The 16,770-nt window shown below is 42.3% G+C and overlaps 1 protein-coding gene across 4 annotated transcripts in view; it reads left to right on the top strand.

The window, feature by feature from the left end:
• P4HA3 (prolyl 4-hydroxylase subunit alpha 3) overlaps positions 1-16,770 on the top strand; it is a 58,336-nt gene that overhangs the window by 37,671 nt on the left and 3,895 nt on the right. For 2 of the 4 annotated variants that reach the window (XM_072610877.1, XM_072610875.1), the window contains exons 8-12: positions 2,724-2,788; positions 7,628-7,787; positions 8,379-8,441; positions 10,368-10,436; positions 10,935-11,031. In XM_072610877.1, the coding sequence (XP_072466978.1) occupies positions 2,724-2,788; positions 7,628-7,787; positions 8,379-8,441; positions 10,368-10,436; positions 10,935-11,031 (454 nt within the window). Of the gene's footprint in view, positions 1-2,723; positions 2,789-7,627; positions 7,788-8,378; positions 8,442-10,367; positions 10,437-10,934; positions 11,032-11,403; positions 15,590-16,770 lie in introns of those variants that run through there. The other 2 variants (XM_072610876.1, XM_072610874.1) reach the window with 2 other exon arrangements.

The following is a 16,770-nucleotide window of genomic DNA, read 5'->3' on the forward strand; positions in this document are numbered from 1 at the left end:
ATCCTTGCAACAATCCTGGGAGGTAGGTGTTCTTATTGTCCCCATTTTGCAGACAAGGAAACAGAGGTTAAGTGACTTGCCCAGGTCACACAGCTAGTGTCTGATGCTAGATTTGAACTCGAGTCTTCCTGACTCCAAGCTGGTGTTCTATCCACTGCACCACCTATTATATTCCATATGATATATATAATTATAATGTAGAATAAATTATATGATATAATTATAAATATATAAGTGTGTATATACATTTCTTTAAAAACAAACTGCATAATAGAGATTCAATTTCTAATGTAAGCCTCTTGTTCTTTTTCTTGTATATTGAAATGTTTGTTTTTATTAAAAATTAAATTCATAATAAAAAAGAAAAAAATATGCATACATATATCCTTTCTTTTCCCCTATCTGGAAAGCCATTGCTTATAACAAAAACAAAAACCCCAAAAACTTACCCAGCAAAACTAACCAATCCAGCCTCTGAATCTGACAGCGTGTGCAGGGTTCCACAACCTGGAGTCTCCCACCTCTGCAATCAGAGAGGAAAGAACTTTTCCCTCATTTCTTCTATGGGGACAAGCTTGGTCATTTTAATTCCATAGAATTACATTCAAGAAACAAATGCATACTGTATGCAGAGTTCTATACTTGTGCTTAGGGAGATGCAAGTCTAGATAAGATACGGTCCCTGCTCTCATGGAGCTTCTGCTCTATTAGGGAAATATGACCCTCCTCTCCACCTTATGACATCCTTTTCCTTCTTCAAGTCTCAGCTCAGGTATCACCTCCTGCATGTAGAGTTCATTGTCACCCACCCCCATGTCCCAGTCTTCTGTCCAACTATTCCAACCTCTCTTATCTATTTACTTATTTTCTAACTTGTATTATAGTTATTTGCATGCATATCACTCCTCTTCTGGGTTTTGAGTTTCCTGTTTCCCCTGGCAGAATGTACTGCCCATGAATGAATGAATGAATGAATGCATAAATGAATGAATATTTATTAAGCAGTTACTATATGCCAGTTACTGGGAACACAAATATAAAAGTGAGAAAGTTTCTGCTCTTAAGGAATACATATTCTAATTAGGGAAGACAATACATATAAGAAAATTCAACTTTAGGAACAATGGAAAGATCCAGAAGTCTCAAGAGTTTTGGAGAGTGAAGCAGCAGGGTTGATGGTAAAGTCCCTGGTGACTGGTAGACATAGTAGGACACCTGTTAGTCATCTTCCTGGACTGATTCTAGATGGTGATGCCTTGATCCTCCAGTCATGTCAGCTGGGACCAGGAGCCTAAAGGTACCTAGCCCAGCAGTTGAGAAGGGGTAAGGAGCCTGAGTGTCTGAATGGGGCAGGCATTCAGAGTTCCCTTTCACAGAGGTAGAAATGAAGGGGGAAGGCAGAGTTGAGGGACCGTTTCACTTTTAATCTTTATATTTCTACTGCCTAACACATAATGGGGGCTTAATAAAGGATTGTTGATCTATTGAGGGTGGAGATTGTGTCATTTAAAAAAAATCTGTGTCCCTTTTATCTAGTACAAGGCTTTGCCCATAGTTAGGATTTAATCAAATAAAAGCTTCCTGAGTTTGGATTATTCTTCCCATTTCACAGAAAAAGAAACTGAGGTCAGGGAGGCAACACGACTTGTCAAAATTCACACAGTTAACTATTGCCAAAGCCAAGATAAGAGCCCAGGTCTTTGGACTTCATGTCTAGTGCTCTATCAACTGCTCTGCACTGCTGACTCTCTGACTTAGCTACCATGTGCCTAGCACTGTGCTAAGTAAGCACATTTGCAACTTGGAGTGTTGAGTTAGCAGACATGGGCACAGGAGTACCGAATCCAGGGCATCCTCAACGGGAGGGTTTGGAGATAACGATCAGTTCTTCACTTAAAAGGAACCTAAGAAATGAAGGTCAGTCTTGAAACTACTTTAAGGTGGAGGGAGAGAAGCATCCACTAAATGATCTCACTGGGACTGGGTTCCTTGGCATTTTAAAATTGATACTTAGGGTCAGAGGTTGCCCTGAGAAACATCTTGAAGGCATAATGGTATTAAACACATAAACCACCTAAGGAGAGAGAGAATGAGAGCCCTTGGGCCTGTGGATCTGAACCCACCAAATCTGGCCAAAATTGCATCGTGTTTACTTTGTATACATTCAGTACTGGCTTACTGCATAATGCTGTTTCCCTGTTAGAATGTAAGGTGCTTGAAGGCAGAAATAATTTCTTTTTGGTCTTATTTCTAGGGCTTTATTTAGTGCCTGGTACGTAGTAGGGGCTTCATAGATGTTTGTTGAATGGAGTTGACATGTCACAGGATTTGCAGTTGAAAGGGATCTCAGAGAGCATCTCAGTTCAATTGCCTTATTGTACAGAGGAAGAAACTGAGGCCTGGAGAAAAGTGACTTGTTCAAGGAAGCTCAGGTGATAAAAATAGCACCTCCCATTTCTACAGTATTTTGCAGTTTAAAAAATTGTCTCCTCTAAATAGTAGTTGCAGGATTATTATCCCCATTTGACAGATGAGGCTCAGAGTGATCAGTGACTTGAGGTTCACACCTGCCAGTATTGTGAGGATTGGGATTTGAACCTGGGTCTCTCCTGGCCACTGTACCTGTGATTCTGTGACATATCCATGTCTCCAGAGGCACATGGGCAGCTTCCCTTTGCATGGTGACCTCCTCTTCCTGCTTTTCTCCCTCTTCTCCATGTCAGCTGCAGCGGTCAGTGGTGGCCTCCGGGGAGAAGCAGCAGCAAGTGGAATATCGCATCAGCAAGAGGTAAGGGAGCTTGGCACGCTCCAGGTCCTCCCCTGTGGCGGCCTTCCATCCCTTTGACGCACATTCTTGTCAGTCAGCCTGGTGGTCAGGGAGCTCTGGGACTGATGAAAATAATGTCAAATTTCTATAGCTGATTAAGACCTGGGAAACAGTTTGCATATATTGGGTCACTTAATCTTCACAAAAGCCCTGTGAGGTAGATGCTCTGGAAATTATTATCTCTCATTTTTCAGGAGAGGAAACTGAGGCACAGAGACGTGAAATAACTTGCCCATCATCACACAGATAGTAAGTGGTCAGTGGGACTCCTAAGTCATAGGTTATCTATAAAAGAGACTTTAATGGTTATTGAGTCTAATCTAGAAGTTGCCAAACTTTCTCCTTTCAAAGTACCCTTAGTGCCCTTATTAAGACAGGCTTTTTCATGATGACACCTAGGCTAAAAGAAATATTTAACAGTTCTATGTATTAAATGATTAGGTAAAATAAATAAATAAATATCTTGCACCCTTGTGAGTTCACTGAGTGGCACAAAGTTTGAGAATCCTGAGCGTAATCCTCTCATGTCTAAGAATTCTTGTGGTGTAGCTTTGGGTCAGGAAAAATCAATGTCTTTTCAGGGAAGTCCAGTGGTTTTTCTTAAAATTATTTTTATTTCTTTTGCTAAATTTTTTCCAATTACATGTGAATAAAAATTTTAACAATCATTTTTTAAAACTTTGAGTTCCAAATTCTTTCCTTGCTTTCTTCCCCTCCCCATTTTTGAGAAGGCAATTTAATTTCAATTATACATGTCAGGTCAGACAAAATATATTTCCATATTACCCATATTGTAAAAGAAAACACAAACAAAATATGACAATGAAAATATAGATAATTTAAAAAATTATGCTTCAATCTGCACTCAGAGTTCCTAATTTCTCTATCTGGAAGTGGACAGCACTTTTCATCATAGATTGTTCAGTTGTTTTGGATTATTGTCTTGATCAGAATAGCTAAATCTTTCATAGCTGATCATCCCTACAATATTGCTATTGCTATGTACAGTGTTCTCCTGGTTCTTCTCATTTCACTTTGCATCATGATGTTCATGTTAGTCTTCCAGGTTTTTCTAAAAGCATCCTGTTCATCATTTCTTATAGCATAATAGTGTTCCATCACCATCACATACTGCAACTTGTTCAATCCTTCCCCAATTGATGGGCATCTCCTCCATTGTCATTTCTTTGCCACCACAAAACAGCTGTGTACAAAGAGGGCCTTTTTCGTTTTCTTTGATCTCTTTGGGATACGGATTTAGAAGTGGTATTGCTGGGACAAAGGATATGCAGTTTTGTCCCCTTTGGGCATAGTTCCAAATTGCTCTCCAGAATGGTTAGATCAGTTCACAACTCCACCAAATAGTACATTAGTGTCCCAATTTTTTCCACACTCCCTCCAACATTTTTCATTTTCTTTTTCTGTCAAGTTAGCCAATCTGATATGTGAGAGGTGGTATCTTAGAGTTGTTTTAATTTGCATGAATCAGTAGTGATTTAGAACATTTTTTCATGTGACTATTGATAGCTTTGATGTCTTCTTCTGAAAACTGCCTATTCATATCCTTTGATCATTTATCAGGTGGGGAATGACTCTTATTTTTATAAATTTGGATCAGTTCCCAATATATATTTGAGAAATTAGGCCTTTATCAGAGAAATTTGATTTAAAATTTCACTCCTGTTTTCCTTCTAATTTTGGCTGCAATAGTTTTGTTTGTGCAAAAGCTTTTTAATTTCACATAATCAAAAGTACCTATTTTACTTCTTATAATCCCCTCTATCTCTTATTTGGCCATAAACTCTTTTTTTTATCTATACATCTGACAGGTACATTTCCTTATGCTCCCCTAATTTACTTATAATGTCACCCTTTATGTCTAAATCATTTATCCATTTTGACCTTATCTTGATATATGGTATGAGATGCTGGTCTGTTGCTAGTTTTTGTTAAACTGTGTTTTAGTTTTGCAAGCAATTTTTTATCAAATGTTGAGTTTTTACCCCCCAAAGTTGCATCTTTGGTTTTGTCAAATACTAGAGCACTAGTCACTTACTACTGTGTATACCTAGTCTATTCCACTGATTCACCACTGTTTCTTCTAGTACCAGATTGTTTTGATGATGACCACTTGGTAGTATAATTTGAAATTTGGAACTGCTAGGCTACCTTGCTTAACATATTTTTCATTGATTCTCTTGATATTTTTGACCTTTTGTTCTTCCAGATGAATTTTGTTACTAGTTTTTCTAGCTCTACAAATTAACTCTCTGGTAGTTTGATTGGTATGGCATTAAATAAGTAAATTAGTTTAGGTAAAATTGTTATTTTTGCTATATTGCATCAGCCTACCCACAAGCTATTCATATTTCTCCAGTTGTTTAGATCTGTCTTTATTTGTGCGAAAAGTGTTTTGTAATTGTGTTCTTGTAATCCCTGGGTTTGTCTTGGTAGGTAGACTCTCTATTATTTTATATTGTCTGCAGTGATTTTAAATGGAATTTCTCTTTCTATCTCTTCCTGCTGGGTTTTGTAGGGAGTATATAGAAATGCTGATGATTTTTTGGATTCATTTTATATCCTGGAGCTATGCAGAAGTTGTTAATTGTTTTAACTAGTTTTTTAGTTGATTCTCTATTCTCAAAAGTGGATCTTTCAGTAGAGGGAAAGGAAGATAGCTGGTCCTTTCAGGCGTGCCTCCTGGGCTCCACACAGGCCAGGTCATTCATTTGTAGTACCTTTTTGAGGTTCCATTCCATCTCTTGATTCAGCCTCTGGATGGCTTTGTAGACATTCAGGCAAGAAGCTCAAATACTGCTGGGCATGGTGAGGAGCTCATAGGGGTTGGGGATGGAGCTGCCATGAGATCCTCATTCTTCCCATCTTTCTGATGCAACAGGCCCTTACCTCTTCTCTACCTCCTCTCACCTTACCCCAGCACTGCCTAGAGTTCTTGGTCCATCACTGTTTCTTCATCTTAAAATCCATCATCTCATTTGATTCTCACATGCACCTCTCTTCTTTTAAAGCAGGAATTCTACTCCTCAGGGTGGTGGACATATTTTAGGAGGCCCATGTTCTTTGGGCGTGGAGTAGGAAATGGCATTGAATGTAGGTAACAAAAGAATTATTCTGAGGAGTCCACAGGTTAGTTCTCCATAGTGCCAGAGAGAAGACTGATTTACAGAAAGGTGAAGAACACCTGCTTTAAAGTTCACTCCATTCAGCCTAGATCCTTGTTGCTGTCATCTAGGGACATCCAAATCCTTCCTCCTGATCCCCAGTGTGTTTAGTACCTGGCTCACAATCTTCTCCACTGTAATGGTAAGGTAATTTGAAGATCTTCCCTGCCCCTTAATTGGCCAGTCCATGTAACCTGCTTGGAGTTTTGGCCCATCCCATAGCCTGAGTCACATGGAGCTGATGGAGGGAGGAGCTTGCTGTATAGGTGGAGCAGGAAGAGAGAGAGGGAGAGGGAGAGGGAGAGGGAGAGGGAGAGGGAGAGGGAGAGGGAGAGGGAGAACAGGCAGAGCAGAGCACAGAAGCTAGTCTGAGTGAGAGAGGGAGTGATTTTTGCTAAGGGAGCTTGTTTGTGGGGAGGCCTGATGGAGGGAAAGCTTGGGGATATCAGTGCTTCTTGCATTGATAATGTGTATAGATTTCTTTGTTACTATGATGGATTTAGCTTTCTGGTGTTTGAATAAATGTCTTGGTTTAATCTTTGAGGAAAAGAGTTTATATTTTGTGAATTTACCCTGGAAAGACACATGCATATCTATAGCGGCTACAGTGGGTATTGCATTGGCGTTACATCCATTCCATTTCCTCCTCCCTTTAAACACCTTGTTCTTAAAGTTCTGCAAAATTCCTCCTCCTGTCCCATGACCATTGTCTTCCCTCTACCTCAATAAGTATAGGCATGGTCATACCTTAGATTCTACCTCCAACTGAGTCTGCCCCAGATGCCAAAATTCCTAGTTATTACTCTGCCACACTGCCCCCACCCGTGACAGTAAAGAGAGGGAATACAGAACTGGAACATGGCCTTAGAACACTGCATTTTAGAACGCTGAAAAGAATGTCAGTGACAGGAAGGACCTTAGAGATCATCCCTCTGGTCAAAACCCTTCACTTTACAGAAGAGCAAACAGAAAATCAGAGAGAGAAAGGTGACTTGGCTAAAGTCAAACAAATATAGAGAAGACTAGGACTCAAACTCAGGCCTCTGACTCTTCAGCTCAGTGCCCTTTCCCCTGCAAGGAAGGCCTCCTTGACCAGAAGACCAACAGGCATATATTAAGGTGGCTACTATGAGCCAGTCACTGTTAGCTCTGGAGATATAAATAAAAATATGAACAGTAGTTTCCCTTAAGAGATTTATATTTTAATGGGGGCAATTACAAGTATCCGTATATAGGATATATATACAAAAATATACTATGTATAAGTATGTAGAGAACACTTAGAAAGTTGGTACCTTGGAGGGGCAGGTATTAGCAGCTTCGCCAGATCTTGAAAGTTCTCACGTGGGAGAAGAGGCTACAAGGAAGGAAACCAGGGATTCCACAAGGCAGAGGTGAGGAGGGAGAGTGTTTCAGGCAGGAGGAAGGATTACCTAGCACCTTTTGCCAATGGAACTAAGGAAATGGATACATTGAAAGAGTGAGAAGAGATTATCAACTCAGAGCAAAGTCTCCTTGGTTAGTAGGGCGTTCATCCCTGCAGGGAGCTTGCTGCATAAAAGGACCTGGAGGAAGAGGGGGTGAGGATTCCTGACGGTCAATGTTCTGTGTGTTTCAGTGCCTGGCTGAAGGACACTGTGGACCCAATGTTGGTGTCCTTAGACCGCCGCATTGCAGCTCTTACTGGCCTCAATGTACAGCCCCCCTATGCTGAGCACCTCCAGGTGGTGAACTATGGGATTGGAGGACACTACGAACCTCACTTTGACCATGCAACGGTAAGTGGCAGTAGGACAAGGGACTTTTAATCGTTGGTAGGAAATAGATGTGGGGTGTGTTGTCCTAAAAGATCTCAAACTGCAGGGCTTACTCACAGAGATACTGAAATCTTAAGGCAATAGAAAGGACCATAGAAGAGAAAACAGAATATCAGACTGGAAAGGCCCTGAGGCCACTTAGCCTAGCCCTCTTATTTCAGAGAGTAGAAAATGGAGACCCACAGAGAAGTGGTTCAGTGGCACAGCCTGGTCCAGAACCCAAGGCTCAGAAACACAAAATCTTAAGAATTTTCAGTCAGAAGGGACCTCAGAGACCTTCTAGTCTAAGCTGTTCCTGCAAAGAAATCCACCCTACAAACATCCTCAACAAGTAGCTGTCCAGTATCACTTAGGGTCACAGATGACAGTAGCAGAGGTAGGATCCAAAACTGGTTGTCTTCCAGATGCCCTATAAATTCATGTGAATTTCTTCCTATGCCTTTGCTAAGGGAAGATTAGCTAAGAGCTTTACATTGTCATCTTCCCATAAGTCTGGTGAATTATCATTTTCTGCCTTATTTTTTTTTGCTGTCTTTGACTTTTTCATTGCAGTCACCAAGCAGCCCTCTGTACCGAATGAACTCCGGGAACCGGGTTGCAACCTTCATGATCTATGTGAGTGTGGAGGGATCAGAGGCTTCTTCTAGCAGAATGTTTTTGGATGATGGTACTTGAGGACAGCATTGGATAGTGTCCAGCTGCTTATCATACTCATTCCCATTCAGAGCCATGACCAGCAATTTTCATGCCATGGGTGAATAGCATGAAAATCTCCCTGAAATCAGCTTTTTAAGACAAATTCAGGTACTGGGAGATGGAGATCCATAGAGTAGAATGGAGTAGATTAGGCCAGACAGGGAAAAACTTCTGGGTTGCTCAGTGATAACTATAAGTGCTTCCTAGATTCTGTTGTCCTGACTAGGGTAAAGGCCTAGATCTTTCTGGGTGCTTAAGTCATAGGATGATTGTGGGATAAGTCTTGACCACTTTAGCATCCCTATTTTACAGTGTAAGAAACCAAAGCTTAATGAGGGAAGTGATTTGCCCATGGTCACCCATCTAGTAGATATCAGAACTTAGGATTTGTATAATTTTCATGTGAGCCGTGTAGTGTCCGGTGATATTTCCAATACATCATTTTGCCTCTCATTTTATGGTTTACAAAGTGACCTCCTCACAGAGACTCTGTGAAGGAAGCAGTATCCACTGGGATTATTAGCCTCATTTTACAGAGGAGGACACTGAGGCTCAAAGACAGGAGGTAGCTGGGTGGTGCAATGCCAGGCCTGGAGTCAGAAAGATCTGAGTTCAAATCCAGCCTCTGAAACTTATTAATTAGACCCTAGGCAAGTAACTTGTCTGCCTCAGTTTTCCCAACTATAAAATGGGGATAATAATAGTATCTACCTCCTAGGGTTGTTGTGAGGATCCAATGAGATGTTTGTAAAGTACTTAGTATAATAGTGCCTGGCACATAGTAAGCTCTATATAAATGCTAGCTGTTATTAAATGAGATATTTGGTATTTTTTTAAAGAATGTTTTACTTTTCTTAGTTACATGTAAAACAGTTTTGACACTCATTTTTTATAATTTTTGAGTTCCAAATTCCTTCGCTACCTCCTTCCATCTCTCCTCTGCCCCCTCTTTGAGAGAGCAAGCAATTTGATAAAGATTATATGTGGGCAGTCATGTGAAACGTTTCCATATGAACCAGGTTGCAAAAGAAAATACAGACCAAAAAAAGAAAAGAAAAAGAAAGTAAAGATATGCTTCTTTCTATATTCAGAATCCATTAGTTCTTTCTCTGAAGGTGTATGTGTGTAAGAGAGAGACGGGGACAGAGAGAAACAGAGACAGATGGGGGGAGACAGAAACAGAAAGGGTAAGGGGACAGAGAAATAGGAAGAAAGAGAGAGACAAAGAAGGAGAGAGATGGAGAGAGACAAGAGAGACAGAGAGGGAGGAGAGATACAGAGATAATGAGGAAGAGGAGGGGGAAGAGAGAAGAGATGGGGCAGGGGAAGAAAGGGGATGGGAAAAAGGAGGAGGGAATTGAGAGGTACTCAGCCTAGTAGTATGGTAGATAGAGGCTTGGGTCAGGAAGATCTGGATTCAAAACCGGCCCTTGACCCTTACTCCTTGCGAAAACATGGGTAAACCACCACCTTATTTTCTGAGACTATAAAGAACCATGAGCTGGCAATGTGCACTGGTGAAAGATGTTCCCATATCCAGGGAATCATAGGTCCTTAATACTTCTATTTCATTTCCTTGACTGATATGTGACCTCCACTGATATGGGTCCTTGGACTCCTCCTCTGTCTGGTATGACTTGGTGCCTTGGGTAAGAGTTGCATCCCTTCTGTCAGGTACAGAGTTGGCTCGTCTCCCAGGGCCAGAGCAGCCAGGAATCACAGTAGCTCTGCTTCTCTTGAGTCACCTATTTCTCTCCAGGGTTAGGAAGAGGGTGAGCCAGATGAGGATGAGCCTAGAGGTGGTTGAACTCCTCATCTCTTCTTTTCGCTCCCTTTGCCTTCTAGCTGAGCTCGGTGGAAGCTGGAGGGTCTACAGCCTTCATCTATGCCAACTTCAGTGTCCCAGTTGTGAAGGTAAGTAAGGCCTAATCGGCTTGGACCAACAGAACTGGGGTTCTAGGGCCTATAGAGAAGGCCCCAGATCCCACTCTTGCCCTGGGAAGAGACCCCTGAGCATGTTTGCAGCAAGACTCGAGAGGGAGGAGTAGGATTTGTTCTGTGAAGTTTGGATTTAATCAAAGGGCTGCACTTGAGGATCTAGAGGGTCAAATGTGGCCTCCAGGCCACAGGTTCCCCATCCCTGGGTCCTTGTATTCAGGGTTGGAGTCAGTCATTAAACATTTATTAAGTGCCTACTATGTGTGAGACAATGTACTAAATACTGGGAATACAAAAAAAAAAAAGTCCAAAGACAGCCCTCTCAACATTGGGCATTTCTGGTTTGGTGTTTTGTGCCATGGAACGTTTGGTTCTGTATGCATCTGGAAGGGGGATTCCTTGTTGATATGCATATGTGTGTGGGCAGGGACAGGCCTGAGCCTCTGCCCTGGGACTGTGCCCCTTTCTTTACAGAATGCAGCCCTGTTTTGGTGGAACCTTCACAGGAGTGGTGAGGGTGATGGAGATACATTACATGCTGGCTGCCCTGTCCTGGTTGGAGACAAGTGGGGTAAGACCTTTCCTGGACAGGGAGGGGGATAATTGGGCAGGGAATGCACAATGTTCTTTGAACCAAGACCAAAAGGCAATGAAAGCCCTTGTCTAGTACAGAAGAAATTTGTCTTTCAATTCAGTCTCTGCCACGTACTAATTACGTGGCCCTGGGAAAGTTGCTTACTTCTAATCTAGCGAATATTCATATAGTGACTTAAAGTTTGCAAAATGATTTTACATGCATTATGTCATTTGATCTCTGGGTCTTAGTTTCCTTCTTTGTAAAATGGATTGGCCTAGATGACCTCTAAGGATTCTCCAAGTTCTAAATCCTATAATTCTATGAACTCAATTGAATTGAATTATTCCTCCTCCTGCTCTCTCCTAGTGGCCAACAAGTGGATCCATGAGTATGGGCAAGAGTTCCGCAGACCGTGCAGCTCAAAGCCTGAAGACTAGTCTGAGTGCAGAGGCCTCCTCCTGGAGGCCTGAAGCCAAGATTTGACCTGGGGGATCTGGCAGTGTGTGTGGTGGGGTTGAGGGAGTCATCCAGGAGGAGTCCTAAAGGATGAGTGAAGGTCAGCGATGGCTTCTGGTAGATGGGATGAGAAGCAAAGACCGCAATGATCTTCAATTCCCTATACCTTAGAATTTACAACTTGGAGCTCCACTTTGGGGCTGAGACACAGGAGCACAGTGTTGGGTTCAGTGCCCATTGCTGGGAACATTAGACCCTATGACTTGGTCCAGGGCAGAGCTCTGTAGGCTGAAACTCAGATTGATGTTAATATGAGCTGAGTGAGGGCTCCAAACTTGATTTGGAAAGGGGACTAGGGTGAGGAGAAGGGAGGAGGCTTTGGTGCTGAGTGTAGGGAAATGTCTTTTTTAGATCTCTTGATAGAAATGTGGAAAACTGAATTGTTCTTGCCAGTTTCAGTTCATGCACAGCTGTGACCACAGCCATCTTCAAGGTGAGTTGGCTGTGGTTCTCATGGCTACCAGCCCTGGTCCTGCACAGATGCTGCCTGAAGCCAGAGGCCTAGAGCAAAGGATACCCTTTTGTGGGTATCGTGGGAGGGAACTCAGAAGCACATCTCGCCTGAACAGGAATTCACATCACACCTTCCCTGACTAGAGCTCCTCCAGTCACCTCTGGAAGACCTTCAATAATGGGGAAAACTTAACTACCTCAGGAGGCAGCACACTCACTTTGGGACAGCTTGAACCATTTTTCCTTCTTTGGAACTAATACCCATCTCTGCTCCTAGAATGTCAGTGGGGCCCAGCAGAACTTGCCTAATCCCTCTTACACTTGATAGCTCTTCAAATACTTAGAGATGCCCCATTCCCCTCTGTCTTCTCTTCTCCAGGCAAAACATCCCAGTTCTTTCCAATGATGCTTCCATGGCATGGCTTTGAGCACACTCACCATTCTGGTTGCTTTCCTTTGGACCTGCTCAAATTTCCTGGGGTCCTTCCTGAAACATGTTTCCAGAATAGGACACGATACTTCAGAAGGGACCCAACAAGGGTAGAGTTTAGGGGGACTATCAGGTCCCTTACTCTCGGGGCTCTGTCTCTCTCAATGGAGGCCATGATCACATTAACTTTGGGGCTATTGTCACTCTTTTTTAAATAGTCTCCTAAAAGATCACAGCAGAGAGATTCAGAAACATTAGCAAGCCCCAGAAACACTTGGCTTGTACCACACCTAGACGACAGGGAATCAACTCAGTCACCTCCACCTGATCACTAGACCACAACAGATCTTAAATGCCAAATGAGGTCCTAGGCAGAAAAAAGCCAACACTTTACCACTGCCAGGAGATGGGCTGATTCGATCCTGATTAGTAATCTCAGGGGCTCAACCCTCTGCGCAGAAGTGCCCTTTCAGGAGGGAAACTCACCAACTCTTCCTTCTCTTCTTTCCCTGGCTACTCCTTGGGTCATTGACCTAGACTAAATAATGAACATTTTACTACTATTTTGAACAAAAATAGTACCTTTCTTCCAAGGACCAAAGACATTTCAGTCAGTTGGCAGGCACATATTAAGTCCTTACTGGATGCAGAGCTCTATGGGGAAACTACAGGAAGACACATTCCCTGCTTTTGAGGAATTCCAAGTTTCTCTGGAGAGACAGCACATACATAGACTTAGATTTTAATGCTTCAAGGGCTCTTAGGATAAAAGAAAACTAAATATCAGAGATGGAAGGGACCTTATGCCACAGAATACCATGTCAGGGTTGGACTAGACCTTAAAAATATTAGAAATGGGAATGTCAGAGTTGGACCAAACTTTTAAGTTACAGAATGTTGGAGCTGGAAGGGACTTTGGAACATGGAATTTCAGAGTTAGTAGGGGGCCTACAGATTATTTGGTTCAATGCTCTAATTTTACAGATGAGGAAACTGAGACCTAAAGGAAGGGACTTGCTCAAGATTCTATGAATTAGTGTCAGAGGCAACATGTCACTACCACTTTTTCTCTTCTGGCTCAGAAACTCATTGAGACTGACTAGCTCTACCCTGGAGCACCCACCTGTGGTTAGTGGTTTGAGCACACCTGATAATTTTCCCTACACAATCACTGACTGTGGGGACATGGGGTCCACTAGATGTGAAACGAGGAGTGTTGGTTCTGGAGACCCAGGGAGCCTCTCCAAACAGGCTCAGGAGGAACCCGAGCCAAGAGTCACACAAACCACCCTTTCACGGAACCCTTTGAATGGGAGCCCTGTTAGGGGGCCAGCAACCAGCTACCTGAACCCCAGAAGAGAGTCAGAGAGAGAGAGAGAGAGAGAGAGAGAGAGAGAGAGAGAGAGAGAGAGAGAGAGAGAGAGAGAGAGAGAGAGAGAGAGAGAGAGAGTGTGTGTGTGTGTGTGTGTGTGTGTGTGTGTGTGTGTGTGTGTGTGTGTGTGTGTGTACATGATCAATGGGAATGAGTTGGGACTGCATTTAGAAGTATGTAGTCTTACATCTTAATATTGCAAGGGTGTATAACTTCATCTTTGTGGACACTCCTTCTACAACAACAAATCATGGTCCTTCTATGCCTTAGTAGATAGTTTTATGAGTTGTGATGGCTGAAAAAAATGCCGTTTCCTAGTGGTTGCTCTTCCAGTGATGAGCTTCTCTGCAATTAGCTAGGCTAGTTCTCAGACAACAGATATACAATCCGTTGCTTGGCTGTTACTCAAAACCTTTCAATCCTTGGTTGGACCTACCTTGATTGGAGCCTCATAGCCTTTGAGAGTTCAAGGTCAACTTCATGAAGTAGCAAGGATAATAGTGCAAGAGGTTGGGAGGCTTTTGTATGTCCCCAATCTCCAGAATCTGATTCTGACTTGGGTCCTCTTTGAGCCTGTTTCTTCCTCTTTAAAGTTAGGATATTGAACTAGGTGGTATCTACAGGATTATTCCAGCTTTAACACTCTCTTTTGTGTTCTAAGGCCTTATGATATTTTTTATTCTAAGGTCTTTTCCAGCTCTCATATTTTGAGATTCTGTGATTTAAGCTAGGTACTAAAATCAGAGAAATAATTCCAAATGGAAGAGATTCTACCTCCACAATGTGTATCATATCCATCCTCATTACCCACACGTTTACTACTTTCATTTAGGGCCCCACTGACTTTTACCTGGATTACTGCAACGGCTTCCTAATTGGACTCCCTGCCTTTGGTTTCTCTCTTCCAATCCATCCTCTATAAGGCTACCAAATTGATATACCTACAGCACGTCTGACCATGCCACTACCCTACTCAAGAAACTATAGTGGCTCTCTCTTGCCTCTAGGATAAAATAGGTTGGACAGCGAATAGGTCCCTGCCCAAGGTCTACTTAATGACTGGTTTAGAGTGATTATCAATAAGTAACAGTTCCTCTTTCCCTCCCAGTTTGATTTAGTTATTTTTATCTTTTGCTCATTAAAAGGGCCATCCATTCTCTGACTACTTCTTAAAGATGCCTATTCACTCAATGGGTTACCTCCCTATAACTAAGTATGGGAAAAGGTCAAGGTCACTCATTGCATCCTGGGCCATCTCCAGTTAACCTGATGAATATCTGGTCACTGGATCCAGACTGCTCAGGAGAAGAAAGTGAGGCTGGTGACTGTGTACAACCCTCCCTCAAGACAAAGTCAAGTGCAAGTCATGTCATCATTTCTCTGATGTCATGGTCTTCTGCGAAAATGAAGGATGAACACCACCACAACAACAACAACCTGTGAGGAGAAAATACAAATTCCCTTTGAAAAGTTTTCACCACTTGACTCAAATCTACCTTCCCGGTCCATTACACATTTTGTTTTCTATGTTCATGCTGTTATCCCTCCATAGAATGTAATCTTGAGGGCAGAGATGGTTTTGTCTTTGCACTTCCAGTACATAGCACAGTAACTGCTTCATAAATGCTTATTGAACAGAAGGAAAGGACATTCCAGGCAGAGGGGATGGCAACTTCAACTATGGCTCATTCTGTTTGGCTAGTGCTTTTGATACTATTTATATAAGAGGTAAAATATATATATGAGATATATATGAAGTAAAAATGGCAAGATTTGTTGGAGCCAGATTGTGGAAGACCTTGAATGCCAGTGATGTATGGCTATAGAAAACTACTGAAAAGTTGGTAGGGGACCATGATTAAACCCAAAGGATGAAGCGCTAATGCTGAGAATGAGATTTTCAGACACTTGGGGCATTAGGTGGGGCAGATTTTTGGTGGCCAGAGAGGCCTTTTCATAATAGAGAATTGAATTTGGAATCAGAAGACCTAGGTTCCAAGCCTTGGCTCTGCCACTTACTGTATTGTATGACTGTCACTGCTCCTTTCTGAGAGCTTTCTTCTTCTACTTTAAGATGGTTTTGGCCAATATCATCTCTAGGATCCCTTCTTATGTGAGGTCACACTTGTGTATTTTAAATCCAGTTTCAGACATGTACCAAATTGTGTGGTCATGCCTTACCACTAGGACTGTGTTGTTTATGTAACCCTAGGTGGACAAAATCCTAGGCTGTGTTTTAATACCAGCTTATCCTTGCCTTCCACTGCCAAACCTAATGTGCTGTATGACCTTGGGCAAGTCACAGAATCACAGAATCTCAGGCAGAAGGGACTTCAGAGGCCATCTTCCTTAAAAGTGAGAAAGATGAGAGGCTGGGAATGGAGGAAAAGGCTGGTTGAAAAAAAAGGGAGAGTTCACAGTAAAAGTTGCTATAGGGAAGAAATTGATTTTATGGAAGGATGAGTTAGTCATCATGGATATGAAGAATCAAGGAATGAGGTTTAAAAGGCCTGGGGTAACTCTCCTCCTCAACCCCATAAGGAAGTGGATCTCCCAGGGAGTAACAACAGGAGCTCCCTTTTTTTCATTATTTTTAAGATTTACAAAGTACTTGTCTCCCAAGGACACTGTGAGATATGTAGAAAAAGTCTTTAGGACCAGCTACCCAAACTCAGGATTTTTACCACACACCTTTGGGTCTTTGTTCTAACTTCTAACTGAAGTACGTTTCTATGTTCTTGCTACCCCCTTGTGGTAAGTCGGGTAACTGAAGAAGAGCTGAATACCTTGGCCAAATCAAAAGGACACCTCAAAGTTGAGCTCACCATTCATCTACGTAGGCCCACATTTCCAATTGCCTTTGAATTCCTCTTCATCAAGAAGGTGATGTGTTAATACAGTAAAGCTGTGGTCTAGAGTTGGCCTTAAGAGCCCTGCCTCTTACGACTTGCTAGCTGTGTGA

Source organism: Notamacropus eugenii, chromosome 5 (assembly GCF_028372415.1).
Source record: "Notamacropus eugenii isolate mMacEug1 chromosome 5, mMacEug1.pri_v2, whole genome shotgun sequence".
In the NCBI taxonomy this organism is placed as follows: Eukaryota; Metazoa; Chordata; class Mammalia; order Diprotodontia; family Macropodidae; genus Notamacropus; species Notamacropus eugenii.